This window comes from Alexandromys fortis, unplaced genomic scaffold (assembly GCF_014885135.2).
Source record: "Alexandromys fortis isolate MF-2015 unplaced genomic scaffold, M_Fortis_MF-2015_v1.1 scaffold_82, whole genome shotgun sequence".
Classification (NCBI taxonomy): domain Eukaryota; kingdom Metazoa; phylum Chordata; class Mammalia; order Rodentia; family Cricetidae; genus Alexandromys; species Alexandromys fortis.
Window position 1 is genome coordinate 8,194,811 of NW_026067963.1, and position 27,379 is coordinate 8,222,189.

Below are 27,379 nucleotides of genomic sequence, written 5' to 3' on the forward strand. Positions count from 1 at the left end.
TCCAGTCTACCTACCAGAACCCAGCCAGCCTATCAGGTAGTCTAGGTCCTCCCAGAGAACCCAGCCAGCCATTGCACCCCTTTACATGGCTCACAAACCCACTGAGGCCTAAACTTAACTGTCATCCCATACCATCTTGGAGCCAGGGCCTAGTTCCCCAACAAGATATGCTACCAGCCAATCAGCTTGGCTGCCTCTTTGGGTCTGCTCCCTGGCTGCTGGGTGCCTAGCCTTCTACACCTGCCACACCTCACCAACCTGGCAGCACTGACAGATCAGCCCTAACGTCCATGCTAACCCAACCAAGTATGTGGTGCACTGATGGCCGTGACAGAGGCGGCACGTGGCCTGCAGCACTTGTGAAACCTTCAGGCAGCTTACGCCCATGCCTCACCTGGCCTCTCCCCCTGCCAAGGGAGGAGAGCAAGGCCTTCAGTGTCCTGCTTCCCCAGCGGCTTTGTTCGCCTTCAGGTACCTCAGCTTTTGGGGTTTGATGCTGCTTCCTGCACAAACACAACCTATCCACCAGCTTTCATTAGCCAGACACTATGGACTGACACTCAATGGACAGAAACCCCAGCACCCTCTGCATTCTAAAGCAAAGAACTTACCTCACTTCACGTCTTCCCTTGGCCTATGAAAGCAGCACTTCCTGTCAGCCAGACTGGAAAACCAAACGAAGATGCTTTCTGACCGGAAACTCTTCTTTCAAGGGTCAAAGCAGTTCAGGTTGGAGTTGGGTCCATGGTAGTTAACTTGATGCTGTTGTGGTCTCTGACTTCCAGGCTTTGGCAGCTCTGCTGCTTCCGCTGTTACTGGAACTCTCTAGAAACTGAAAAACCCCAGCCAGTACCAGCCACCTCTCACACTGGACACTCATCAGCAGGAGAATAAGAGCCACAGCTCTGAGCCATCAATTCCTCCCAAGAGCACTGTTTAGCAGGAACTGCTGCCACAGTGACCCAGTGCAAGCTTCAAAGTCGCCTTCTATCAATCACTTAACCACTCTCAGGCTGAGATACAAGAAGAAAACAGGTCTGGCTACAGCTGCTCCTGGCTCTGCAGGCTCCAGGCAGAGATCTCTGCTTTTCTTTCAAGGCTCCACACAGGCCCAGCAGCTTCCAGAAGGCTCTTCCCTCAACTATCTTGGCCATCGCAGGGGCAAGAAGACACCACTACCAACAAGGATAAAATAAGTTTTTATTTATATTCTTATAGTAAAGGGGGAAGCCTTAACTTGCAAGACAATTCTTGGGCAGTATGTACAACATACTTTTTATTTCCATGGAATGGAATCAAATACCGACTGAGACTACAGAGTATACACTAGAAATCAGCAAACGCTGGCAACAGAGTAGGAAAAGACAAAGAAATGAAGCCTAAAGACATGAAACCCTTCACTGGGCTCTGTTGACCACAGCCAGAGCCAGGGCTGGATCACACAGTGGCGACAAGTTCCAGGACTGGAGGCAAGGAGGGAGGGAGGCTGTAGTGGGCTGTGGGTTTAGTACCAGGTAAGTCGCTCTTGGTATTTACATACAAAATAGTTGGCTCTATTTCTTAGAAATACACGCAGAAAGAAACAAAGATTTGATCATTACTTTATGAATCTGTCGCTTTACAGTATCGACATCATCAGAAATAGGGGCATTTCATTCAGATTCAAATTTCAGTAGCAGGAAATAAATATCAAAACATCATCACTGGCCCTTAATACAAAACCTCTACCCCTCCTATGACTCCCTCCCTCCCTGTCCCGCCCACACATAACCACCCCTACCACTCCTGGTGGCCATTTCACTGTTGCCATCTCCTATACATACCAGTGTCACGTGGCCTTCTGTAAGGCTGGCTCTGCAGGCTTAAACAACTGAAGCGTGAAACATGCCAAGGATTCTGCAAATCTGTCCCTGCTTTCCTTTTCACCACAAACTTCTTCAAGAATCTGGTCTTTCAACAGGAGCGATAGATAGCGTTTCCAAAAACCAATCCTTACAGAGGAGAGGGGTAATTCTGATTACTCCAATCTGGTCATCTTGACAAAGTAGAGCAGTTCAGAGTCACAAATTCCACCAAACAGAGGTGAGAGGACTGGGAGGGGCCTAGCGGGGCAGATGCCCTCCAGGCACACGCTCTGAAGGCAGGAGTTGGGGGGTGGGGTGGGCAGGACACCATGTACTCAGAGGTCTGGCCGGCTGTCTGTCCTCCACAGAAAGAGCTGCCAAGTTAGGGTGTTTTGGTTTAAAATTTCTGGTGGGGACAGGAACCCCTGAAGGGAACACATTTAAAAATAGTGGACACAGGGAGGGGATGAGAGCTGTTGTCCAAGAGCTTCTATGCAAAAATAACAATTAATAAAGAGAGAGGAAACTAAAGAGTCTGTCAATGGTTTGCGAGTTCTAAAGATGAACTGAGAGGATGAGGCGGTGGAGACGACAGTTTTTATTGCTGGCCTGCCCCGCATGGCTTAGCTGGCCTCCATCCGGAGTTTCTTCCTGCTCTGGGGCTCTTCAGGCTCGGACTCTGAGCTGGAGTCTGAACCCCCATCGAAGGCAGAGATGGTGCCGCCCTTGGCGTTGGTGTAGAGGCTGTTGTCTGAGGAGGGGTAGTTGGTCTGCAGTTGGGCACTTGACCTTGCCTTCTCCAGTGCACGGACTAAAAGGCAACCAAGGGAGCATGTTACCACCTTCTGGCGATCTGGAGAAACCAAATCTCAGACTCAGGGTCCAGCCTGTTCTTCCTAAGGGTTTGCTTGCTGGCCCCCAAGGCACAGGGTGGCTCAGAAATCATTCCCTTCTGGTGGCTGTTCCCCCCTTTCTTTTCCCAGCTGGACTTGGGGGTCCGGCACACATGGCCAGCCACTCTGCCATACCACCCTGAAGAGAAGGCTTGTGATGAGACACCGTCCTGCTATGGACCCAGCACAGAGACCAGAGCAAGAGTACCCTGTTGGATCGAGCAATGCAATGACAGAGGAGAACCTAGCCTGGCAATGCCAGGCTCCATGAAAGTGTGAAGGCCCAATGAGAGCGGGAAAGGATGACAAAATAGATTGGGTCAAAGGAAACTTTTGGCTTGGCTCTCATGAACAAAATCCACTTGGAATGACAAGCTGGACACTTGGAAGCAAGTCACCAATACACACAAAATACCTGGGCTTTTCAACAGACACCCCTACATGCAGGCTGTTTGGCCCATCATCCAACCCACTACCACCACCCACTGCCCATCCCTTGGTTCAGCTCAGCTTGAGCCTGGAGGATCAACCCTTCATGTTATTTATTTTATGTGAGATGTTCTAACCCAGGTGGTTACTTGCATTTCCTTTTACTTGCATCTTCCATGAGGGAGGAAGAGAAGTGAATTCCCCAGGAACAAAGAACTTGATCAGCTCTCGCTTTCCCCTGTGGTTGTAGGAAAAGGCGGGTGTGAGCATTGGAGAAGAGCAGGGGCCTGGCCCATAGGCTGCCCTGATTGGACTACTATTGGCAATGGGGAGGGCTCACTGTCCCCTGAACTCCTGGAGATGCTGGTACTTACATGGCACATTCTACTCCAAGGACCTCAAAGCTCTGTTCAGAAACCTGACACCAGGTATGACCCTTACTGTAGGCAGAGCACCTGAGCCCCAAGGAAGGGAGAGATCAGGCCAGAAAGATACAAGCCTTTGGATGCTCAACTCCCTAGTTCCTCCATCTCCTCATTGGAGGTCTGGTCCTTCCTCAGGATGGCTCTAACACTCAACTTCGAAGGCCCGTGGAGCAGGGCTGAGGATGCTTCTGAGGCATGGTCCTCTGGCTCTGGCCGGGCACAGCAGGGCCAATTGCCCCATGAGTGTGGCTGCTCACCTTGCTGCTCCAGAAGAGCATTCTGCCGCTTGAGGTCATCAATGTCTTGCTGGTGCGTGTGGTTTTTCCTTCGCATATACTGGATATACTCTGTTGCCTTGTCTAAGATTTGGGCCCGGGATGCCTGTTGCAATATGAGAAGAAAACATGGGACAAAATAAAGACCAAGTCTGCGTAGCAGGAGAACCATGTCTTTCTCTGGCAACAGCATGAGGGAAAAGGACTGAAAACAGGAGGGTGAGCAAGACGGAAATGGCTGAGGAAAGAGTCCAGCTATGGCTGTTAACCCAAAGTGCCATGTGGTTCAAAGAACTCACCTATACAGGTCTCAGCTCTACCAGGAAGCCTGGACTCAGAGCCACACTTACTAAAACCACCAGCTAAACCTGTGGACAGCTGGGCCTTACCGTCTGTCTGGCTCTGAACTTGTATTCCTCTCATCTCCTCTGCATCCTTTTCTGACAGACTTGTTTGTTTGAGACAGGCTTTTAAGGCCACATAGGCCTCCCAGCTGTTGGGATTATAGCCATGAGCCACACTCTCAACCCTCTGGCTCTTCAGTTTAAAGTCTTCTGCTTGCCAAAACTGGACAGGCTGACCTTGAACTCACTATGTAGCTGAGTCTGTCACTCCTGCCTTTACCTTTTAAGTGCTGGGATAATTACTCCCAGTTTTATGTGGTGCTAGGGATTAAACACAGGGCTTTGTACATGCTAGACCCAGCTGGACTACATCAGATGTCAAAACACAATGAAAACTCAGGCCACATACACTCTGCTAGGCCTTGGCTACAGGCAGCCAGTTCAGAATGACAAGATCACGGACTGGCCTGGAATAAAGGTAGGGACATGTCTTTCCATCAAGGTCTTAAACTTCCCCAACCCCAGACTACTGGTAAGCAAGCTCAACTCAACAATGCTCCTGCTGCACTGTCTAAGAGTGATCACCAAAGCTGGAGGTGCTCGATGTCAACACAGGAAGCAATTGGGCCATCTCAGGAAACAGCCACACCTCTAGATTATGGTAGACAATTTGGGCCGGGCACAACAGGGGAACAAGTAATAAATAAGTCAATAAAATGGATAGCAAGTTACTATTTACTGGGCCCCTACAATAATATTGTTTGGTAGATTCCCACCAGGCTGCATGTATGGCCAGAGTTAAGCCCAGCATGTAAAATGATGCAAAGACAAGCTGAAGGCTGGCAGCACAGGTGCCGAGTGGAGCATTCATTCCAGAGGCTGAGCATTAGGAAAACTTTGCACTCAAAAGGGTAGCTCAAAACAGTTCTACATTACACCCCAGGGCTCCAAAGCAACCAGAAAGCAACACCGAAGGGAAGGCAAAAACACACCAAACTCAAGCTGGTAAACCTAAAATTAACTCATACTAAATCCTACCAATCAACTGACAGACCTCAGGGTAGGCGAGGAGAGGCCTGAACTTTCAGTCATCGAAAACACTAAAATCCCCAGGCTTTCCTCCTCTTACAGCACCTTCAAGGTGATCTGCTCAAGAGGAAGTCACTCAAATTCAATCAATCATTTTTGTTTGGTAAGAGTTATGTGCAAGGCAGACACTGTGACCGTGGCGTCTTTGCCCATAAGTTATTTACTGTCTAGTGGACAAGCTAAGGATTATCTCCATGCAGACAAGCCACAGGCAGAGTGACTAGTGTGACCAAGACTACCAGATTATAAATGTCATTGAAAAGGCAGCTAGGGTGCCTGGCTAGGGTGACAACCCACTGTGGCTAGACACCGCCTTAGTACGGCACAGGACTCCAAAACCCCACAGGTAGAGCTTGTGAGAAGAGGGCAGAGCAGCACAGGACGTAAGGGGAGGTAAGATGGGTGTGCTCCTTTAGCTAAGTGGTCAGCCTGTGGAGGAGGAAGGAGGTGACCCAGCAATGGACATTTAAGGGGCTCTATCTCCTCAAAGAGGTCATAGTTGGCAAAACAAGGAGGGTGCACATAATTGGTAAGGACTAATTAAAATACCTTGCCTCTCTGACTGACAGTCACTGAAGCTGCTTAGCGGAGAATGGCAGGTTGCAGGGTAGGGATTCAGAAGACAAGAGTTGTATTACCTAGCAATTTGTACTACACGAATAGCAGATATTCGTATCCATGGTTGCGCCTAACCAACGAGAAATTCTTTTTTTTTTTCAAGACAGGGTTTCTCTGTGACTTTGGAGCCTGTCCTGGAACTAGCTCTTGTAGACCAGGCTGGTCTTGAACTCACAAGAGATCCGCCTGCCCCTGCCTCCCGAGTGCTGGGACTAAAGGCGTGCGCCACCACCGCCCGGCCCAACTAGAAATTCTCTACCCTCTCTATCACTGATAAATCCCTATGAATACTTTTTCTTTTTGTCCTTAAGATTTATTTTTATGTACACTGCTGTTTTACCTGCATGTATGTCTGTAAAAGGATACCATACTCTCTTCAAATGGAGTAACAGACATTTGTGAGCTGCTATGTAGGTTCTGGGAACTGGACCCGGGTCCTCTAGAAGCGCAGCCAGTACTCTTAACCACTGAGCCATTGTCCCAGCTCCTCCTTACTTATTTACACCTCAGTCTCATTCACTGAGCCTGATCTGCCTTGAAACTGTGATCTTCCTGACTCAGTCTTCCAAGCGCTGGAATAATAAGTATGCCAATCTCTTTTTAACTTGCCTATTTTAAAGCTGTTTTTCTGACAGCTCCCAGAAGACAGCATTAGTTCTTAACCATTTTGTGTGCATCTGGGACAAGGGGAGAAGGCAGAAACTGAAAATGAGAGCACTTGCAGACGGCCAGGGACGGCTGCTGCTGAGCAGCAAACCGTGCAGGCCCATGTGCTCTAGTGTCTCTCAGACACTTACATCCGGAACCGTGAAAGCAGCATCAAGAGAAAAGTGAGTGGTGAGCACAAGAAGCCAGAAAGGGCACACGGCTCTCTAGGTGACGGCAGTGTTCATACAGGCTGCTTTTCAGTGGAGACTGAATTATAAAGGCCCACAGCAGTGCTTTGGGATCAGGAGGTCCCTGAAGAAGACTGGCCTGTTTTTGTTTGTTTCTAACTAAAAAAAATTGTTTAAGACAGGGTCTCACTCTGTAGCTCTGGTTGTCCTGGAATTTCCTCCCAGTGTTCAAGGCATCCCTAATGCTAAAGGCAACATAACCAACCCTTCCTCTAACTCCTGCTAGCTAAAAGCAGAAGTGCCCTTGGTCATGTGAGCAAGGTGCTCCTGGCCAATCAACAATTCCTGAAAATTATTCAGTTCACTTTATTTTGTTCTTTCCAGGATACTCAAAAAGTCTAAAAACTGCAACAAAATGTGAAATTTATATCCACCCAAGGGAGGAAAACAAAAGGCTAAAGTCAGAAAATGCTAGATTCATCTGCAACCTACACATCTCATCTCTCCAAACCATACCACGACTACATAAGCAGCCACAACTGTATGGCGTGGGCCCCTCCCGGCCTTTATGAGTTCATAGTACTCATACAATAAACATGAAGGTACTGGGATTTGTGGCATGGACTATGGAATGGCTCCAGGCTTTCAGTTTCTGTTTCTGAAAAGGCTCAGTTCACGAGTCCTCTGACCATGCAGAGCACGTTAAGTCAACGTGCCCACAGACCAACCACTGCCTTAGTAGGCACCCAAATGATTTTTTTTCTGTTTAGTTTTTCATGTTTAAAGAGCACTGATTCCGCCTTTGCGAGCAGAAACGGCTCTTCCGAATAGTGTGAACAGAGCTGCTGGACAAGACAGACTAGGGCTGAGGGACAAAAGAGGCGGCTATGCTATACATAAATAGCAGCATGGAGAGCCACAGAGTAGATGCTATGTAGCCTTGCCAGTTCTTGTTGCAAATCTAAAACACAGAAGCAAGAATAACCGGTACAGCAGAAACAGTTGCAGCTCACACTGAGTGCTAGCTGCCAGTACCAGGCACCCCATACACCCTCTCCACTAGGAAACTTACCCCATGTTAGTTAGCTTGAAGGCAATAGTAAGAATGTGAACCCAAGTCTTGAATACACTCATACTTTAGGAAGAGGCAGCTGTAGCAGTAATTTTTTTCCCCAAGACAGGGTTTCCCTATAGCTTTGGAGCCTGTCCTGGTACCTAGCTCTTGTAGACCAGGCTGGCCTCAAACTCACAGAGATCTGACTGCCTCTGCCTCCCGAGTGCTAAGATTAAAGGTGCGCGCCACCACCCAACAGTCTCTCTCCATACAGGGCCGGTGAATGAACACTGAGTAGAACCCACTCAGTGGAAGAACAGACCCAACCCCCAAAAGCTGTCTTCCTCTGGCACCCAGCCACAGCCCTCACCCCCGCCCCCCAACATAAAGCTCAAGAGTCCCACATTCTAGTTCTCAGTCTGACCAGACTTACTTGTTTCTGTATAAAAAGCCAAACTGGTTTAGACAACAGCAGGGCACGGGAGGCAAGGCAGAGCACAGCAGCCCCAGACCAGCATCAGGAGCACCTCCACCCCTCCCTGAGGAAGGATCTTAGGCCAGTGGCTCCACTAGACCCTGTTCTTTTCCACATTCAGATGCTAGCTGGGCACGGCGGGCCATTACGTCTGCTGTAATCCCAGTATTTGGGAGGTTGAAGGAGAATGGCGAGCTCAAGGCCAGCCTGGTCTTGAAGTCTTACTTTGAAGAGCTAAATGGGGAGCTAGCAGGCAGATCTGGTAGGCATTTCTGTTGAGTAAGTCTCTAAATGAAAATTAGCAAATCTGCCTAAGAAATGTGGGTCTCCTTTAAACAAGTTCACTCTAAAATGGAACCACCAGTGGTAGCACGGGCAGCTGAAGGCCGGGAAGTTCCCTAAGGGCCCTTGGCAGGCGTGGCTGACTGCTAGGCAGATGCAGAAATGACAGACCCTGGAAGACTTTGGTTTAAGGGCCAAAATTGTTTTTCAAACCTCATGAGCTTCATTGTGCCACTGAGACCCTGTTAGAAGGTGTGGCACTTCCCCATGAAGAACAAGTACAACTCCTCGGTCCCTGAAGAGGAACTAGATTTAGTGAGTAACATGTGGAAAAGTATTTACTTTCAAAGGTAATAAACAAAAATGTAAAAGTAATTACTAGTTTTTGCCTACTCAGTCATCCTCTAAGGGGAAAACAAAACAAAACAAAACCCAGTGATGGTGAAACTGAGACAGTCAAACTCTGGTGAAAGACTCCAAAACATACGATGAGAGAATGAGATGAAAACAGGTGCCCTGGCAAGTGTTCTGGCAATACCCAGCAAGCGCGTGACTCCAGCCTTCGTCTGTATACAGACTGACCACACGCGTCATGCTACTCATCACTATGTTAGAACTATGATAGAACTAAAAGTGTACAAAACCCAGACTGATAACAGAAATACTCCAAATGACTAACAGCGAGTGACATATAAAGGGGAAAAGCAAGGTGTAAGCAAGTACAGCAAGTTGTGTTACACTATCCATGGAAGTGTGCTTGCGAGACCAGGAGACCAGAGCGGAGAGTTCCCTGCTTGCTTCTTAGACTTAGCAATTCTATGCATTAGGGGTTGCAGGTTCTCACATAGCCCAAGATAGCCTCAAACCCACTAAATAGCTGGGGTGAGGCTGACCTTGAACTTCACCTCTCAAGTACTGTGATTACGGGTGAGCACCACCATACCTGGTTATACAATGCTGGGGATGGAACCCAGGGCTTCAAGCATGCTAGGCAAACCCTCTGCCAATGGAGTTACATCTACAGCCTCTGAGTTAAAAATTAAAATAATAACTTTTGGTGGGGAGAAAAAAGGAGACAAGTCTGGCATTGACTTTAAGGTGGTAATCATTTTCTGTCACACTAAACTGGAGGTAACAGCAGCAGGAGTTTACTGCACGCACTATTCCGTGTGTCCACATTAGCCACAAGGCTAACGAACACTTAAACTGCAGTGACCACAAATGTAGAACAGATCTATCGTATTTCTAATTCTTAGTAAAATAAATAAATAGGAACTGGGCATGGAAACACACCTGTAACCCCAGCACTCTGAAGGTTGGAGGCAGGAGGATCAGAAGTTCAAGTCTACTCTCAATTACACAGCACAGTTTGAGGCCAGCTTGACTACTTGAGACCCTGTCTCAAAAACAAAAACAAACCAAAAACCTTTCTCTCTAAAAGAGAAAAAAAGAAGTGCAGCCAAAAAATAGTGTTAAATTTTCAATAATTTTAAATACAGAAATTATATTTTAGTCTGTTATCTTTACTTCTTAAATTTAAATTTTAAAAATTAAAACACAACCTCCCCACTTCAACCTCTCTCATTCCTGCCCTCCATCCTCTCCAATTCATGGCCTCTTTTTCCACAGATTCTGCTTTTCACTGCACAGCAAGAGTGCTGGGGTTACAAATGTGAGGTAGATACTACCTATGGTTTAAATGGGACCTGGGGATCCAAACCTCAAGCTTGGCCTTTCACTTTACCCACTGGGCCCAGGCCCCTGACCTCACTCTTAGTTTCTAGTAGTACCTGCTATAAAGTTTCAATGTATTTATATTAAGCTCTATTCAGATATATTTGTGGTTCATATTAAATGTTTACCAGACAGTGATTGTCAAAGATCTTAGGAAAAAGGGAAGCTATAGCCATGTTAGAGAAACAGGCAGACCTGTTTTTCTTTCCATTTTTCTGGAGGTTTAGCAATTTTGTTCAAAGACAAAAAAAAAAAAAAAAGTAACGTTAAAGGAGAGTTCTAGATCAATGTCTCAACAAACAAAGAATGTTAGTAAGTCCCCTGGTCTCCCTCAGGGAAAGCATCACCCAGGCTCTCCAGAGAATTAACTCTAGGCACATGGGTCCCATCTGCCTTTGTAAGCTAAGCAGAGTTAGACCTGGTAAGTACTAAAACAGAGGAGAGCCTGTTAAGTTACTGGACTGAAAGACAAGAAGTGTTTAAGAGAGAGGCCTGGAGGTGCAGACTGGCAGGGGGGAAGGAAGGCGGACACCACGCCTGCACACAGCCCTAGGGTCTGACCTTGAGGAGGACTTCAGAAATTTTTGGAGGAAGTAGGGTCCTCTCCCAGGACCCTAGGAGGGTTGCTAAGGGAAAAGAGGCAAGGCAACACCAAGTCCTTACCTGACTGGTCCGTGAGAAGACCTTGAAGGCCAGACACAGAAACAGTTTATAAGAACTAAACAGAAGTCAGGTGGTGGTAGCACAGGCCTTTAATCCCAGCACTCAAGAAACAAAGACAGGTGGGTCTCTGTGAGCTCAAGGCCAGGCTAGAAACCCTGCCTCAAAAAACAAAACAAAAAACCCACCACCACCAACAGGGAGGGAGGGAGGGAGGGAAGGAAGGAAGGAAGGAAGGAGGGAGGGAGGGAGGGAGGGAGGGAGGGAGGGAGGGAGGGGGGGGAGGACAAACTAAACAGAAGTTGTCACTTGCCCAAACTGGGGTAATAAGTAGTAAGGTAAAATGGACAGGGCTATGGTTTATATCCCATTTCAAAGACACTGCGCATCAACAGCCCAGAAGTGTAGCTATAAAGAGCTGTGTGCCCTCAGGGATCCACAGGAAAGAGGCATTCCCAGATTCTATAATCAGGACAGACACAGAGCTCCCCCACTAGGCCTGAGACAGGCTCCCTGCCTTGGTGGTCCAAACGACAGTACAGCAGACGACAGCCAGCAGAAAACCAGGCAAACACAGATAGTGGGATTGAGTATTTGCCAAGAACTCGTAGAACCCACCTTAATATAATTAACACAACTTCTATTCAAGAAAGAATAGAAGCTCCCTATTAAAAGAGGGATGATAGTTGACAGTACTCTCATTCTGTCACTCTGACTGACTGGCCCTAATCTCACTCCATCTTTAATCCTAGCACTCGGGAGGCAGAGGCAAGGATCTCTATGAGTTCGAGACCAGCCTGGTCTACAGAGCTAGTTCCAGGACAGGCTCCAAAACCACAGAGAAACCCTGTCTCGAAAAACCAAAAAAAAAAAAGAAAGGAAAAACCAAACACCTTAAAACAACAGAGTATGAAGGTTCACTCCCCAAGCCCAGGACAGAAGACAAATCTAAATAGACTACTGACTGGAATGATCTGGAACTGAGTGGAGAGATGTGAAGTCAGAAGAATATACAGGCACTAAGTGACCCTCAATTGCATTTTGGTGTAACCAGGATAAACCACTTTGAGTATTTTCATAGTAACTCTTGTGTGACACACTGCTAAGACCAATGCATCTATCTTAAGAAAGATCCCTAGAAATGACAAGATTTAAGTATTTAAGAGTTCCTTTGTGGGCTGGAGAGATGGCTCAGTGGTTAAGAGCATTGACTGTTCTTCCAGAGGTCCTGAGTTCAATTCCCAGCAACCACATGGTGGCTCACAACCATCTGTGATGAGATCTGGTGCCCTCTTCTGGGGTGCAGGTACACATGCAGGCAGAACACTGTATACATAATAAATAAATTAAAAAAAAAAGAGTTCCTTTGTTGTTTTATTCTTTCACAATTTCACACACACATACAATGAACTAGACCATATTTCCCTCTCTATCTCTTCCATTGAATCCCTTTTCTTTCCAAATGTTCCCTGCTTACTTTTGTGTGTGTGTGTGTGTGTGTGTGTGTGTGTGTGTGCACTTAACTAAGGTTGCCAGCATGAGTAGGGGAGATTTTGTTTGTCTGACATAGGTCATCACTAGCCTAACAGGCTTCAGAACTGTGACAATCTTCCCGACCTAGCCTTTACGTGATGGGATTATAGGCGTGTACAACTCTACCAGGCTTGGCTTCTTTAAAATATCCTCATAGGCTCATCCTCCAGCACTATGGGAAGATGGAACTCGGCAGTCCCACTGTACTCCTCCTTGTGGTACAGACTGCGGACATGATATAAAGCTCATCTCTGATAACAGCAGGAGCAGCACACCAGTGATTGCCCAAGGATGTCAATGTTTCTTAGAAAGGCTGTGTTTTAAAAAAAAAAAAAAAAAAAAGGAAGGCTGTGTTTGAGACAGGCTGGCCTAACTCAATATGTAGTTGACAAAGATCCTGAATTTTCGCTCCTCCTCCTCCGCTTCCATTTCCTAAGTACTGGGAATACAGACAGGTATTCAATACCACCCCCAGCTTACTGGCCTTTTCTTTTCTTCCTTTGAAAGAAAATTATTTTCTTGTGTGTATGCACGTGCACACATGTGCAGGGGAGAGGAGGGGAGGACAGGGGGGAGAGAGAGATCGAGAACAATCCCTTAGAACTGGAGTTATAGGAAGTTGTGGGTGCTGGGAATCAAACCTAGGCCCCTGAAAGAGCATGTACTCTTAACTACTGAGCCATCTCTCTAGTTCCTTAATTTCTTCTCTTAACAAAACAGTAATATTCTTTTATAAAGGGCAAGAGGAAATAGGGACAAAGTCTCTCTCTATAGTCTAGGCAGACCCTGATCTCATAGTTATCCTCCTGCTTCAAACTCCCAAGTGCTAGGTTACAGAGGTAAGGGAAGAGATAGGCATTCTTTATGATGCTTATTTTGCCTCATACAGGAAACAAGGAATAAACGTACATTGTAAGTTTCCTTTCTTGTCAGGCCTGATGATATACTCATGTCATTCCAATGCCTAAGAAGCTGAGGTAGGAAGATTTCTATAAATTCTATGTCAACCAAGACTAGCGAGGGGATTACAAGCATCAGCTACAGTATGAGACCCTGCTGCAATAATAAACAAACAAATCTAGTGTTTTCCCTGTGCTAGAAAGAGTGGCACATGCTCACAGTCTTAGTGACTGGGGCGCTGAATGAAGCAGAATTATGAGTTCTGGTCAAGCTACACAGCAAAATTCCACACCAAATTTGAAAAAGTTCACTTTTTCTCCCCCATCTCTAGCTAGGTTAGGATTCAATTTAATCAATGTCAATTTTTCTTTATTTAAAAGGAAAAAAGGCAGAAGCAGGAGGACTCAGTGAGTTCAAGACCAGCCTGGTCTATATAGTGAGTTCTAGGGCCGCCGGGATATACAGGGAATAACGGTCTCAAAAATAAACAAACAAAAATAAGTAAGAACAAAGTAAAATGTTGTGTATGTATATGCCTATAAGCAAACTCATTACTTTGTATATTTAAAGATATACATAGGGCTGGAGAGATGGCTCAATAGTTAAGAGCATTGTCTACTCTTCCAAAGGTCCTGAGTTCAATTCCCGGCAACCACATGGTGGCTCACAACCACCTGTAATAAAGTCTGGTGCCCTCTTCTAGCCTGCAGACATACAGACAGAATATCGTATACATAATAAATATTTTTTTAAAAAAATATATACATAAGGCCCGGTTTGGTGGAGTAAGCCTTTAGTCCCAGCACTTAGGAGGCAGAGGCAGGAAAATCTTTCTGAAATTCGAAGCTAGCCTGGTTTATATGGTAAGTTTTTTGACAGCTTAGGACTACCTAATGAGACCCTGTCTCACAAAACCAAAAACCTCAAACAAACAAAAAATCATACACACATGAAACAAAACAAGATCAAAATAAACAAACAAGTAAATCCCAACATCTGGGAGTCTGAAGCAGGAAGATTACTGTAAATGAGAGCCACAGAATGAAACTTTATCTCACCAAACCAAACAAACAAAAATTTAAAAAAAAAAAAAAAGGCTTGGACACACATCATATAATCCCAGTGTTAACTATGGAGTCACCCGGAACATAACTGCTGACATCAAAAGAGACTCGGACCAAAGCTTTCTTTCCCTCAACGGTCTGAGCTGCGCTCTCTGAAACTCATACACAACAGCCATTGCTACTTACATAATGTCACAACTCTAACCACTGCAATTCAAATCAAGAATGAGTCAATTTCCTTTGGTTCCAATACCACATTTTAAGACGAAAATTGCACCATGTAGTGAGAAGTCAGTCTGAGACCAAAGAGGGTTGAGGAAGGGAAGGCCCCTGCACCTGTGAGACTGCTGGCAGACAGAAGAATGAAAAGTCATGCCCTTCACATCGAAGAGGCTGGGTTCAGCCAAAGTTAAGAGCAAACAGGAGAGGAAGGACTCTGAAATAAGAACAGCAGCAAGTAAACTCACAGACAATCTGGTTGGCTACCCCATTCATTTGGGCTGGGGGCGCTGAAGAGGTGGAGGCAGGAGATTCAAGGTCAGGTAGGCAGAGACACAGGAAACCCAGTCTCAACAAACCAGGAAACACACAAATTACAGTACAGGACCTGGTTCCATCCTCTCATCCAGTCTAGGTTCCTCAATTGGCCCCTGAATGATCCTCAGGCCCTGACTCAGGGCCACTATTAGTCACCTTTCTCCTGCCTGTGATGTCCAGAACCAGAGACGACAGCTCTGCCACGTCCATGAAATCTGCCTCAAAGGCCATCTGAGATCTGTCTGTCCCAATTCAAGTTCACCATTCTTTCCACTTTAATTTACTCCATAATGGAAATTTTCTACACATACACACACACGCACGCACGCACGCACGCACGCACGCACGCACATCCATGCACTAAGAACTTGATATGTATCCAAGCTGAACTCAAAAAGATTCAACTGCCCCTGACATTCCAAGTGATGTGATTAACGGCATTTGCCACCGGCATGCCTAGCTGGTACGCAGATTTTTAGTGATTCCTTAATTTCTATAATTTCCTTGCTAGAATAAAAGACTTGCCTTGTTATTCCTTGCTAAGAACAGCGGCTGGTATGTATAGACCCTCAACAAATGTTTGCCGAATGGAGTGGTGTGAAAGGGCCACAAATAGAGAACTCTTCCATTTGTAAGCTACCCAATCAAACCGTCAACTTCCTTGGAGAAAGGAGGAAATAGGATTTAGTGTAATAAAATCGTAAGGACTTAAGGAAGAATATAATAGCGAGGTAAAGTAGGCTGGAAAAAGAAGAGATATAGTTGTGACCTACTCTTTCAGTGTGCCTGCTTGTTCTGAGTGCATGTTCCCAGGCTCACCTCCAGGAAGGTCATTTGGTATCTGGATGTAGGTGCTCGTGGCCCACCTATTGAGGAGCACATCCTCAGTATCTCATTACATGTCACGCTTGGATCAAGGCAGCTCTTGCCCACGTAGCTCACTGACATGCTGTTAATGGACACCGTGGTATACTGAATAAGCACCAACAGGTCAGACATGAATAAGAGATAATCTTCTGCACAAAGGGTGCGTCTCTACAGTCATAAAGATTTCCTGTGGTGCTCAGTGTTACACTCAGGAATGTTGTTATTCCGGTAAGTACCTTGGTTTAAGGCCATTAAATCAAGTACATACTAAGTGGGCTTAACCCACAGCAAATTCTGGTTTTGTAATACGGTGTTCACATGGCCTATTCGTGTTTTCCCTTAAGCTTAGACTTATTCCATATTTCAACTACACAGAAGGCCACATCATAGACAAAATATAAAGCAGAGATTTTTAACTTTTCTTAAACATGAAAACTTTAATCTTGGATAACCAAACAAATTCAGGACCCCTACCACAGAACTAAAGCAGTAAAGTCACTTCAAGTACACCTAAGAGTAAAGACTGCTTTTATTTATTAAAACAGTGTTTCTTAAGCCAAGTGTAGAAGCACATGCCTGTAATTCCAACAGCCATGAATCCTTAATTCAGGACAGCCTGGCTATACAGTGAGACTCAAACATACCAACCAAGAGCGTTTGTGGACACTTATATCCCTAACACTTGGGAGACAGATGCAGACATCATAAGTTCAAGGACATCCTTAGCTACATAGCCATTTCCAGGCTAGCCTAGGCTATGTGAGACCTTGTCTCAAGAAAATGAAAAGTTGTTTTTCTTTTTCAGTGTTGGGGATAACCCACAGGACCTTACATATAGTAAGTAGGCATTCCACTGTTGAGTTCTCCCTGCTGTCCTTGACATTACATCAATAACCCTCAAACAAAACAAGTATTCTCCCCCAGTTTACCATTTAATACAGAAGTCTGCAGAGAGCAGCCGGCTACACAGTGTCAAAGGTGAACTCTCCATATTCTAACCCATGGGTTTCTGCACAAAGCTTTTGTTTTTGAAGATAGAAACAGCTGTCTCCTGCCTCTCCAGGGGAAAGAGCCACTTCTAAAGGCCTCTAGGGAGGATGAAAATGATGTCTTTTTACTTCTTTCATATGAACATGTCTCTTAACTCTTATTCCACAGCTTACATGCTCTTTACACATCAGGGCCGGAAGTCACCGGTGCACAGGCAGGCTCACAGCTCTGCCTGCAAACGTTCATTTACACTAGGTACCAATGCTGAACAAGAAAAGTTCCCACAGAGGTTCAGGGAATCTTTAGTGATCACAAACTAATTACGGACCAAGTTATACACTACAGTATATAGTTATAATAATGCCATGGATGACTAATTTATTTGCCTAGCATGTACAAGGTCCTGGGTTCAATCCCAACACAACCCAAGAAAAAAGTAATTAATGACAACTATCACCAACTTTGAAAGACTTTTAGGGATGTCTCTCACAAACAGTCTATTACAACTGACAGTATTTTTGCTAAAGATAATCAAGAACAACTGAAATGTGTGGGACTCTTCCAAAGAGACAAAAAATAAGAGACCATGCCACCTGACTGTATTTCTTCACAGAAAGGAGGGATGTCCTGGTTAAGTTCCAAGCTACCGATGACAAATGGGCTTTGTTAGCAAACTCACCTTCTCTCCTTGGAGTGATGGGACCGAGTCCCGCAAACTGTGAAAGCTGTCTTTGATGTGGTCCCTACGTTTTCGTTCCAGTGCATTATGGTGAGCCCGTTTGTCAGCCTAGGGGAATGAAGAAAGAACATGTTAGGAATGCGACTCCTTTTACAGGTGGATGTGGTGAAGCCTGGAAGTGTATGCAGTCAGCGCTGTCCCTGGCAAGTGGACTGGGAAAATTTGCAGAGTGAGGTGGACAGTTAGGAATCTCCAGAATTAGGCTCTGTTAAAGAGGGAGAAAGGGTGAGCAAGGCTTGCAACAGGAACATCCAAAGTAGCACGGTGGATCCAGCTCATGCACAAGTAAAACCAAAGTTATTTGAGGGAACAAAGTGTGACTCTCCTGCAAGTGTCCCCAACCTACGTGATGGAGCAGCTGCCAGCCTGTGGTTGCGATGTAACTAAAGAGAGCTGCAGTGAGCACCTTCATACGGTAAGGTTACTCTACCATGAGACTGTCCACATACACCCACCATCCCAAGGCTCTGATCTGACACCTCCCTGCTAAAGGTCACCATCACACCCTCTCATCCAAGCCTCTGGAAACCCCGTTGCGTCGGAGGTTGTTATGACACAGCTGACACGTGTACGAACTGCATTTGGATTTCCTCTCACACAGGCTGAGTCAGAGAGGCGCTTCTTGGGTTAGCAGACCTCCTGACAGCGACAAGCTCTCAGTAAATCCCCTCAGGCACTTGCAGCAGGTCAGGCCCATCTGGCACTTTCCTAAATACTCTAACCAGCCTTTAGTCTTTCCTGCTTGGAACTATGGCAGTCAGCTGGCTAGACTCAGGAAGGGGGAGGAGCAGAGCAGAGTGCTAGGGAGCACAGCCGAGGAGTTTCGTCTCCCTCTACACAACCACACCTCTACTTCAGGAACTACAGAAATCCTCTCCTGAGCATCTACCCTGAATAAAGCAGGCTGTGCTGAGCTAGCCTAAAGAGCCTGTCCGTACATCAGAAAGTGACCTGGCTAGTAAGCCCAGACAGAGTGCCAGGAATTTTGAAAATGCAACAACATGCGTAAACTTGGTTTAACAATGCCACTTCCAATGAATCCTTGTACAAGAAAAGATGGGCAGATAGAAATTAGACAAGAGCCATGAGAAGAAAAGGAATGGAAATTTTTCTACTATCAAATTCTAGAAGTCTGTGACTCCCCCCAAAGGAAGTGCCTGGAGCCCCTGTGGACAGTGTTCCTGATTCCTCAGGGGTCTCACCTACAGTTCCCATCGCAGGCACAGGCCTAAAGGTGGAGCACAAGCTGGGAGGATTTCTAAAATCACTCCTTCTTAAACCTCAGTTCACTGTAAAGTCAAGTAGTTTCTCAACTAGTTAGACAGAATGAGGAATCTGAAAAGACAAGTAAGCTTGGAAAAACCAGGTAACTCAAGGACAGAGGTGTTATCTCTGCATTAGACAACACGAGGGCACAGTAACCCAGCTGCCCTCTAAGAGCGGTGTAAGTTAGCTTGAAGGAACTACACATCAATGCCCAGGGAAACTGGCCTGCCACAGTACCTGATGACGCAAGAGATCTAGGACCAACATTTGGCATGCACTAGCCCTCTGATTGTTTGCCCTCTCATTTCCAAGATGGTCTGTTCACATGCAAACCAATCGCTCAGCTTTGGTCTTCAGTAGCAGCCCAAGATACGCCTGTCCACTAAGTCACCCTGACTCCTGGCCCTCCTCCCAGCTTATGAGCTGTGCACAGAAGCAGCGACACCAGTTACCTATAATGCCTCTTGATACAAATAAAATCCTAATTGTCTGTTTTCTTTCTGGGAGAACCCTGAAAATCTCAAGTAGTTAGAACTAAGCTGGTCTTGGTTTCCCGTGGGCCTGCGCTGTAAGCAAGGAGCTAAGTTTAACCTAACACCGCCATCACCCCAAGATGTACCACCCCTCCCATTTGCCCAGCACTGAAAGGATTCAGATGGACAACAAGTCTTTTGGTTGGAGGACTGTAGTGAACTTGGCTGTAGACCATGAGTAGAAATCTCGGCTTCTCATCTGGGGAGTCAGCCAAGTTAGAAGTTGGCTCAGCTAGGAAAGGCGGCAGGCCACTGCCTGGTAGAAAGCCTAGGCTGGGGACTGTTGTTCTCCAAGCAGTGGATGGAATTTCTGTGGTAGTTCCAGACCCAATTTAACTAGCAGAACGGTGGAATCTTAGACCAATCCCTCATGCCATGTCTACCCCTCAGCTGTTATGCCTGAACAGAGAGAGCAGCAAGGATGTATTTGTTTTTCCTCATTTGCAAGCACAGTGAAAACCATGCGGAACTCACATGCCTAATTCCAGGCAACTCTGAGTTAAGTGGCATTTCTGGTGCTTACAGAGCATAGGAAAACTTGACACACCTTCACACAAGGCTGAGAGTTCTCTCTGGAAAGTATTTCTAAGGCTGCAGATGAAGATGATACCCCCTAGCCTTGCATGATGGACCAAGACCAGTGGGCAGCTAAGACTGCCGTGTTAGCCATCTTCTCTTGTGATAGCTCTTTCCCAAAAGGCCAAGACTTCAGTACTGAGAAAGAAAAACCAGGTGATGACTCTCAGCTAAGGTGCTAGAGATCCTCCCATGAACTGTCTTTTTAAAGCAGCATAGCAATTAGAATACTAGAACTATGCAACTATGAGTGTACTTTCTCTCACCGGTACCGAGAAGTGCCTGGTCATGCAAACACTGGGACCAGCAGCACACCTTGTGGAATAAGAAGATGACAGAGGTCTTCTTAGGCTATGCCACAGGTTCTTAAACGACTCCTCTAGGAGCAGGAGCTTCGGTATCTGTCAGAAAGCCCTTTATCAGGATGTCCCAGACTAATGGAAGTACTAGGGTCTTTGTGATACCAGAGGTACCCACTGGTGCTCATCAGGAACTGCGGCACCAAACAGCGTCTGGTTTTGAGGTCTATGCCAAGGTTTTTACTTAGTCTCAGTTTTAGTTGCACCAAACTTTTCCACGCTGGCAGACAGAAACAAAATCTTCACCTATAATTTGTCCATCTCTCACACTAACAAGCATATGGATCTGAGCGCTGCTCAATGTGGAAAGCAAGCATTTTCTTAATTGCTAAACTGGCAGGACATGAGTTACGGAAACCAGTTCAGAATTGAGGAAGTCTCTCAAGAGTTTTTCCTTTCAACTTAGTGCACAGAGAATGCATCTTCATTCACTGCATCTCACTAGTCAACAAACTTATTTCCTGCAAGACCTAGCGTGGGGAAGAGAACTGTCTTCCTGTAAAAGGATGCACAAGCCCCCGCCCCCCCCAAGACATTTCTTGCAAGCTGCCTGATAACCTACCTAACTTCCACATAAAGGGAATCTCCTCAATGCCAATGTAGAAAACCCTCCAGGCAGAAGAAATCTGTTATCCTTAGTGGATATTTAGTCTATTTAGTTTAAGAATCGGAAAGGCTGCACTTTAGGAGTTACTTACGAGTATCCAGTTAGTCTTACTTAAACACTAAGAACACTGGAAAATACAAAGGCTCCAAATTCTCATACAGTGTATTTACTACTTAAGATTGACAAGAAGAATTGGATCAACTACAACAATTTCTGAGCAACTTAAAAGTGCTCATTTTAACCAACACAAAAATTGCAACAAGAAACAACTGGCAACTGAGATGAGCTAACCTTACTAGTCTCCTGCAGGCAGGCAGTTACTAACTACAGTTTCTTCCCCAGCTCTTCCGCTTGAAGCCCATGCCGGTGTATACTTCTGTGATCTACAATAAATAAACTTGTTTTTGAGGTTTCTCCCATCTTTTGGCGCCTAAAAGAATTTGGGAACACTACAACCCACACATGCCATTACACTAGAGATTTAAGAGAAAAGAGTTCTTGGTTAGGACATTCTAATCGAACATCAAATTGAAGTCAGGCTTGACAGAACACACCTGTAATCCCCACACTTGAGAGGCTGAGGCAAGAGAATCACTGCAGGTTGGCTACACAGCAACCCCATCATAACCCTCCTTGCCCCCAAATAAAGATCAAATAGGATTCTATGATCAGCTCTTTTATCCTATCAGCCTAAAACAACACAACTCTTAGAAACTCAACACCATTTTTCCTTTTACAGGCACACACAGGAAGGAAGCCTACTGCTTCTGGCATCTGAGCAGAAACAAAAATGCATCTTGCAGCACTCCTGCCAAGCGGCTGATCCCAGGTAAGGCATGCAAGCGTCCTCAACTCCAGCCTCCAAAGTGGGCAACTCCCTTCCTCCCAAGTACACTTCAATCTCTAAAGAGGCAAAGAGCTGAGAAGTTAAAAATACTTTACACCAGAAAGGTCTAGAAGGGGAACAGCACAAACCTGTTTTAAACCAGCCACAATCCTAGCCGCCTAGCATCGTAACTGCACATGTTGAGGCCATCAGACTTGGAGGACAATGGAGAAAGGTCTCAGGGGTCCTGACCAACTCAGTAATCCTACATTTCACATATACTTTCACTCTTTCCCAGAGAAATTTCCCAGACAGAAATAAAGCAAAAGGAACCTCTTGCATAAAATAACCACCACAGATCTTTAAAATACAACTTATTCCCTTAAAAAAAAAAAAAAGGGCTCCAGTTAGATTAGATTCTGCAATTGTCAAATTCAGTAGTGTTTGGGGTTACTTCCTCTGAGAGCTCACTGCTCACTGGAGAGGCTGCTTCCGTGTGGGGCGGCCATCAAATCAGTTTCACTTTCTGTTAGCCTCCTTCCTAATAGGGAGCTGAACAGCCTACACGTCTCCTGAGGCTTGAGATACTGCAGTGATATTACAAACTATGATCATCGTTTCATGTTAGGACCCACAGGACATTTTCCAAATAACTTGTCTGTGTGTGTCAGGGTTCTCACTCTGTAACTCAGCTCAAACTCACCAATCTTCCTGTCGCAACATCCTGAGTGTTGGGATTACAGGTGTGAACCTGGGTTCCAGATAACTTTTTAAAAGTTCTTCTGCAGTCCTAAACCATTGTTCTGAGTCCACATGTTTTCTTTTCATCTCAGTATTTTTCCAAAGACAAAACTTAATAGTGTTCCCCATTTAAAAAATGTATTTATTATTTACACTAAATGTCAATATGCAAATAGACATATTCACAAGGACAGAGGAAGGAACCATGTTTTCATCCCATTCGTGATAGCTGTTCAATACACTGTGTCTATAATATACCTGCTTTTTCTGTCTATGCTATCATGATAAACTTGTACCAGAAAAATCTCAGCAAGTATATTAAATTAAAACAATGGGTCTCAAAGTCCTTGGTTCAATCCCCAGCAACAACAAAAATTTCACTGTCTATGTCCCCCAAATAAAAGAAAAAAATCCTAAGCACCTTAACAAAAATAAAAAGTAAAAACATCTAGACAAAGCAAGATCAGCCTCACCAGAATGAAAGCATTTAGTAAATTAATTTACATCACCACCCAGGTGGACACTTTAAAAAGCGGAAGGCCTATAGTAACTCCTCATCATAAAATACCAAAAGTTTTCTCTCACTGAGAAGCAAATCTAGTTCCAACTCAAGGACGGTTCTCACCAACTCAACTCAACTCAAGAACAAGCCTCACCAACCCTCGACCTCTAACCTCATCAACCCTGGAGCAGATCTTCTAACTGGAGACTGGGAGGAAAAGAAATTGCCGTTTCTGTTCATGTTCTGGTAGAATAGGCTCAAATGAAAACTATCAAGCACATACTATTAAGAGTAACGGTACCCAGGCATGGTGGGGCACACATTTAATCCCAGCACTTGGGAAGCTGAGGTAGGTCGATCTCTGAGTTTGAGGCCATACTGAACTAAATACTGAAACTCACTCTCTCTCTCAGAACAGATAACAGTAGCTGAAAAAGAAAACAAAGAAGAAATACAACTTTCAGTAGAAGTGTGTGTAACACTTCAGAGAGAAAGCAAACGCCATCTTCAGTGAGATCTCTCCTAAAAATCCTGAAGACCTCGGCCATCACTGCACTCACATCAACTGTTTCTCATAAATCACGGTTTTCTTACTGCTCGGGCAATCTGTCCAGTCTCTGGTGCTCTAATGGAGAGCAGACACAACTGAAGAACCTGTTTTTACCCTGTGATTACTAAAGTCCTACAGCAGAGCTATCAAAGTGGCACCCTGCAAACTTGTTTTTGCAGTACTAGGGATGAACCCAGGGCCTCCTAAGTGTCCCGCTGAGTTAAACTCCCTGGCAAGAGAGAGACAAAGGTAGAGAGTTCTTTTTTGTTTGAGACAGAATCTCATTCTGTAGCCCAGGTTGGCCTAAAAACCAGGGCAACTCTTTTGCCAAAGTCTCTTACACACTGGGCTTACAGAACTGGAAACGGCCCTGGACTTTTTTGTTTTTGATGTTGTGTGTGGGGGTTTTTGTTTGTTTGTTTTTGTTTTTTTGGGGGGGGTATGTTGGGGCTTGAACCTTTGATCTTCCTACCTCAGCATCCTGAGTAAGGAAGTTTACAGGTCTGGGCAACCAAGCCTAGTTGCATCCAGCGAATTCTTTGGTTTTTTGTTTTGTTTTGTTTTTCGAGACAGGGTTTCGCTGAAGTTTTGGAACCTATCCTACAACTAGATCTTGTAGACCAGGCTGGCCTCGAACTCACAGAGATCCACCTGCCTCTGCCTCCCAAGTGCTGGGATTAAAGGTGTCCACCTAGCAGAAAATCCAGCAAATTCTTTTACAAGCTCCCAAGAGCTGTTCCACAAATCATTTAAAAATCAAGTAAGTAGGAGCTAAAGAGACAGCTTAGTAGGTAAAGGTGCTGAGGCCACACCTGATGATCCTAAGTTCAGCCCCCACACCCACATGTTGAGTCCTCTGACCTTCACATGTGAGCCCTGGCATGCACAAGATCATAAACACACATTAAATAAATGAATGTAATTTTTAAAAATCAATTAAGTAGGCTGAGGTCATAGCTCCACACAGAGGGTTTGCCTGGCATACTGAGGGCCCTGAGTTCAACTCCCAGAACAGCCAAAATTACATGCATACAAAGATACCAGAAAAATAATAACTGTTTCTAGCATTTTATCATTTCTCTTCAAGTAGGAAGATCCTAGGAGTACAGCTCAATGGTAAAGGGTCTAACCCGAGCCCTGAAATAACAATCAGAAGATCTGGCGATGGTGAGCCCATTCTCACATAGCAAGCGCCAGAGCTAAGCTAGGCAACTGCTGACGTTTTAGAAGGGGGACATTCTTCAGTACCCCAGTCCTTACTGCCTCTCTCTGTCCTTGACTATCTCATTACAAATACACTGTGGCCCTTCCTTACCATTCCCAACTATCAAATACTACACCTGTGGTCTTTCTTCTCTGATTTGGATCTTCTCTCTCCCTCATCTCTACCCACTTACTGCTAAGTCTCAGACTCCAAAGACAAGAAAGAAACCGTGGTGTCAACCCAAATCCACACAAACACCCATAGAAAACATTTAACATCAGGCTCCTAAGAAGTCACTGAGCGCTATACAGCAAAGCTGTCTCTTACAATGCCACTGTTCAACCATTTTTTTCCTTCTCAAATGGAAAATCAGACCACAAGAAGCTGTACCACTTTCAAGGTTTAACTTCTGGCTCCTCTCTATTTCCATTTTGTTGCTGTTACTGTTGAGGACACCATGCTTTTCTAGATTTTAAGGGTCTGCGGCAGTCATATGACTTTGGCTAAAGGCGATTATTACTGTTCCTGCAACTTCACACAACTATGCAGATACTGACTGCTCGAAGCTTATTTGTCCCTAAATCAACCTGACCAGTTTGCTCTGAAATAACCCTACCCTTCGCTTCAGAATGCTCTTTGGTTTCTCACATGCCGGGGCTGCATCCCTCACTCGACACTCCAGAACAGCTCAGGGTGCTCACCCTACCTACTCACGAGCATCTACCACCTGAGAATCCGGAATCATAGGATTGGCAGCGCCCCCCACCTCCAACCACAGCTGACTCCACCTCACCTTAGCGGTTAAGAGGAGAGTTTACAAAAATATTAAAAAGTAAAGAGCGATCTCTTTTTCTCTCTGACTCCAAAAAAGGGCCAAAACTGAACGGAAATGAAAACGAAATGGAGAGTAGGAGACGTACCGCAGATTGAAACCTCGGTTGCTCTTCCTGGAATAAGAGAGAAAAAAAATAGAAAATATAGAAGTTATTTTTACACTTTGCATTCAATAATAAGAAAGAAAATGCCGGCGGCGGAGGAAGCAGCGGGTGGGGAGGCAGCCTAACACCCCTCCCTCTCTCTTTTCCCTCCACTCTCAGCCTAGTGGGGGGTCCCAGGCGCCGCCCCTCCTTCTGGGATCCGAACTGGACAAGAGTGGTCCGGAGCACACAGTCTGCTCTCCCCGAATCCCCCTCGAGCGTCAGAGCACTCCCAGTCCCTTCATCCCCAGGTCACGGGAGGAGGGGGATCGAGGACCCAAGAAGCAGGTCCTGAGCGCTGGTCTCCTTGCCCAGGATCCGGACGGATTATGGGATCCCCAGCCGGGTAGAGTGGAGAGGGAGGCCTCGGCACTCTCCTTCACGGGAGGAGGTGGGGGTCCCAGAGGCCGCGTGTCTGCTCCCACCTTCAGTCCCAGGAGGCCTCTCCGGACAGGACTGCAGGGGAGCGAGCCGGAGCGCGACGCAGGCGGTCCCAGCCCCCGGGTAAGGGGACGGAGGCGGCGGCGACCCGGCCCCCTCCCGCCGTCGCCCCACTGAGAGCCCCGGCCGCTGTCCCCGCCTGACAACCCAAACGGAAAGGAAGAAGCCCCGGGACTCACGTCGCTCTCCACCTCGATGTCATCGTTATCGCTCATTTCCTACGGCCCAGGGAGCGGCCACTGCAGCGGCGGCCGGGGAGGGGAGGGGTGGAGGGAAGGGGGAAGTCACCGACAACAACAAGCCGAGTGCCCCCACGCACACACTCACTCACTCACTCGCTCCCTCACTCACTCACTCACACACACTCACACACACACAACACGGGCGACAACCACCTCACTGCAGCACCGGATCAACGGCGGCACGCACGCCCGGTCGGCCCCCTGACACGTGACCGGGCTCTCCGCGCCAGGGTAGCCGAGACTTGTAGTCCTCGAGCGGCTGATGGGCAGGTCGGAGAACGCCGGGGAAACTACAAATCCCAACAGGCATCGAACACAATCTTCCCCAGCCCCGCTTGTTGACAGAGCGCAGGGCGCCTGCGTGCCGGGTGGTGGCTGCGAGAAGTGCCACGGTGCCTCCCGGGAGATGTAGTCCACAGACCGCGAGTTGTCAGGAGGTTTTTCCTCCCCAGGCGGCAGAGAGGCTGCTGGGAAGACAGGACACGTGGAGGGAGCTGGGCTTAAGGAGCCGGCCACAGTCTGAGCTCTGGGCGCCTGGCCCAAGGGATTGGGTGGAGGCACTGGGGGAGAAGCTAGCTGCCAAAATAACACTGTCTCTTCTTGGCTAGACTGCTTTTACATTGTCTTGTTTAATGCTTGAGTCGCTCCGCTTGCTTCCTGGGGCGTAACCCTCCCGGGAAGGAATCACGCTGCTGCTGACCAGGGGGCGCGGTCGGGATGCCCACGCGGACCATCGGGATCTGGTTTGGGGGTGTTAAGAGACGTTACGGGACAAGCTAAAGGACCGACCTCGCCGGGGTATCCTTAGTCTCAAGAACCTTGCTTTCATTTGCCCGAGAGGATTGAATGTTTACAAAACCTCACTTGGTGGAAGTAAAACCACCTCGAGTTTGTTGTAGCCTTACAGATTAAGGAATGCCCAGTTCAGAGAACCTTAATTAAGAAATGCAAAAATAATCAAAACGGA

The 27,379-nt window shown here is 46.3% G+C and overlaps 1 protein-coding gene across 4 annotated transcripts; it reads right to left on the reverse strand.

The window, feature by feature from the left end:
• Positions 1-1,183: 1,183 nt before the first annotated feature.
• On the reverse strand, positions 1,184-26,622 carry Max (MYC associated factor X). Of its 4 annotated transcripts, none has more exons than XR_007593813.1 (6): positions 26,350-26,622; positions 25,673-25,699; positions 17,529-17,636; positions 3,849-3,972; positions 3,320-3,404; positions 2,509-2,655 (listed from the first exon to the last, which is right to left on the reverse strand). XR_007593813.1 is itself a non-coding variant. In XM_050153676.1 (5 exons), the coding sequence occupies exons 1-5, from the start codon at positions 26,383-26,385 to the stop codon at positions 2,468-2,470; spliced, it is 483 nt and encodes a 160-aa protein (XP_050009633.1). In that variant the 5' UTR covers positions 26,386-26,617; the 3' UTR covers positions 1,184-2,467. The 4 variants fall into 4 exon arrangements, 2 of the variants coding, with proteins under 2 accessions (XP_050009633.1, XP_050009634.1); XR_007593814.1 differs by having other exon boundaries at positions 2,530-2,655; positions 3,304-3,404; XM_050153676.1 differs by lacking the exon at positions 3,320-3,404 and having other exon boundaries at positions 1,184-2,655; positions 26,350-26,617.
• Positions 26,623-27,379: the final 757 nt, after the last annotated feature.

Bases quoted from the DNA above. Each gene is read 5' to 3' on its own strand.
- Max (XM_050153676.1), bottom strand. From the start codon at position 26,385: ATGAGCGATAACGATGACATCGAGGTGGAGAGCGAC. The intron at 25,700-26,349 runs GTGAGTCCCGGG...CTCTTATTCCAG, and splicing joins ACATCGAGGTGGAGAGCGAC to GAAGAGCAACCGAGGTTTCA. The intron at 3,973-17,528 runs GTGAGTTTGCTA...ATATTGCAACAG, and splicing joins CATCACTCCAAGGAGAGAAG to GCATCCCGGGCCCAAATCTT.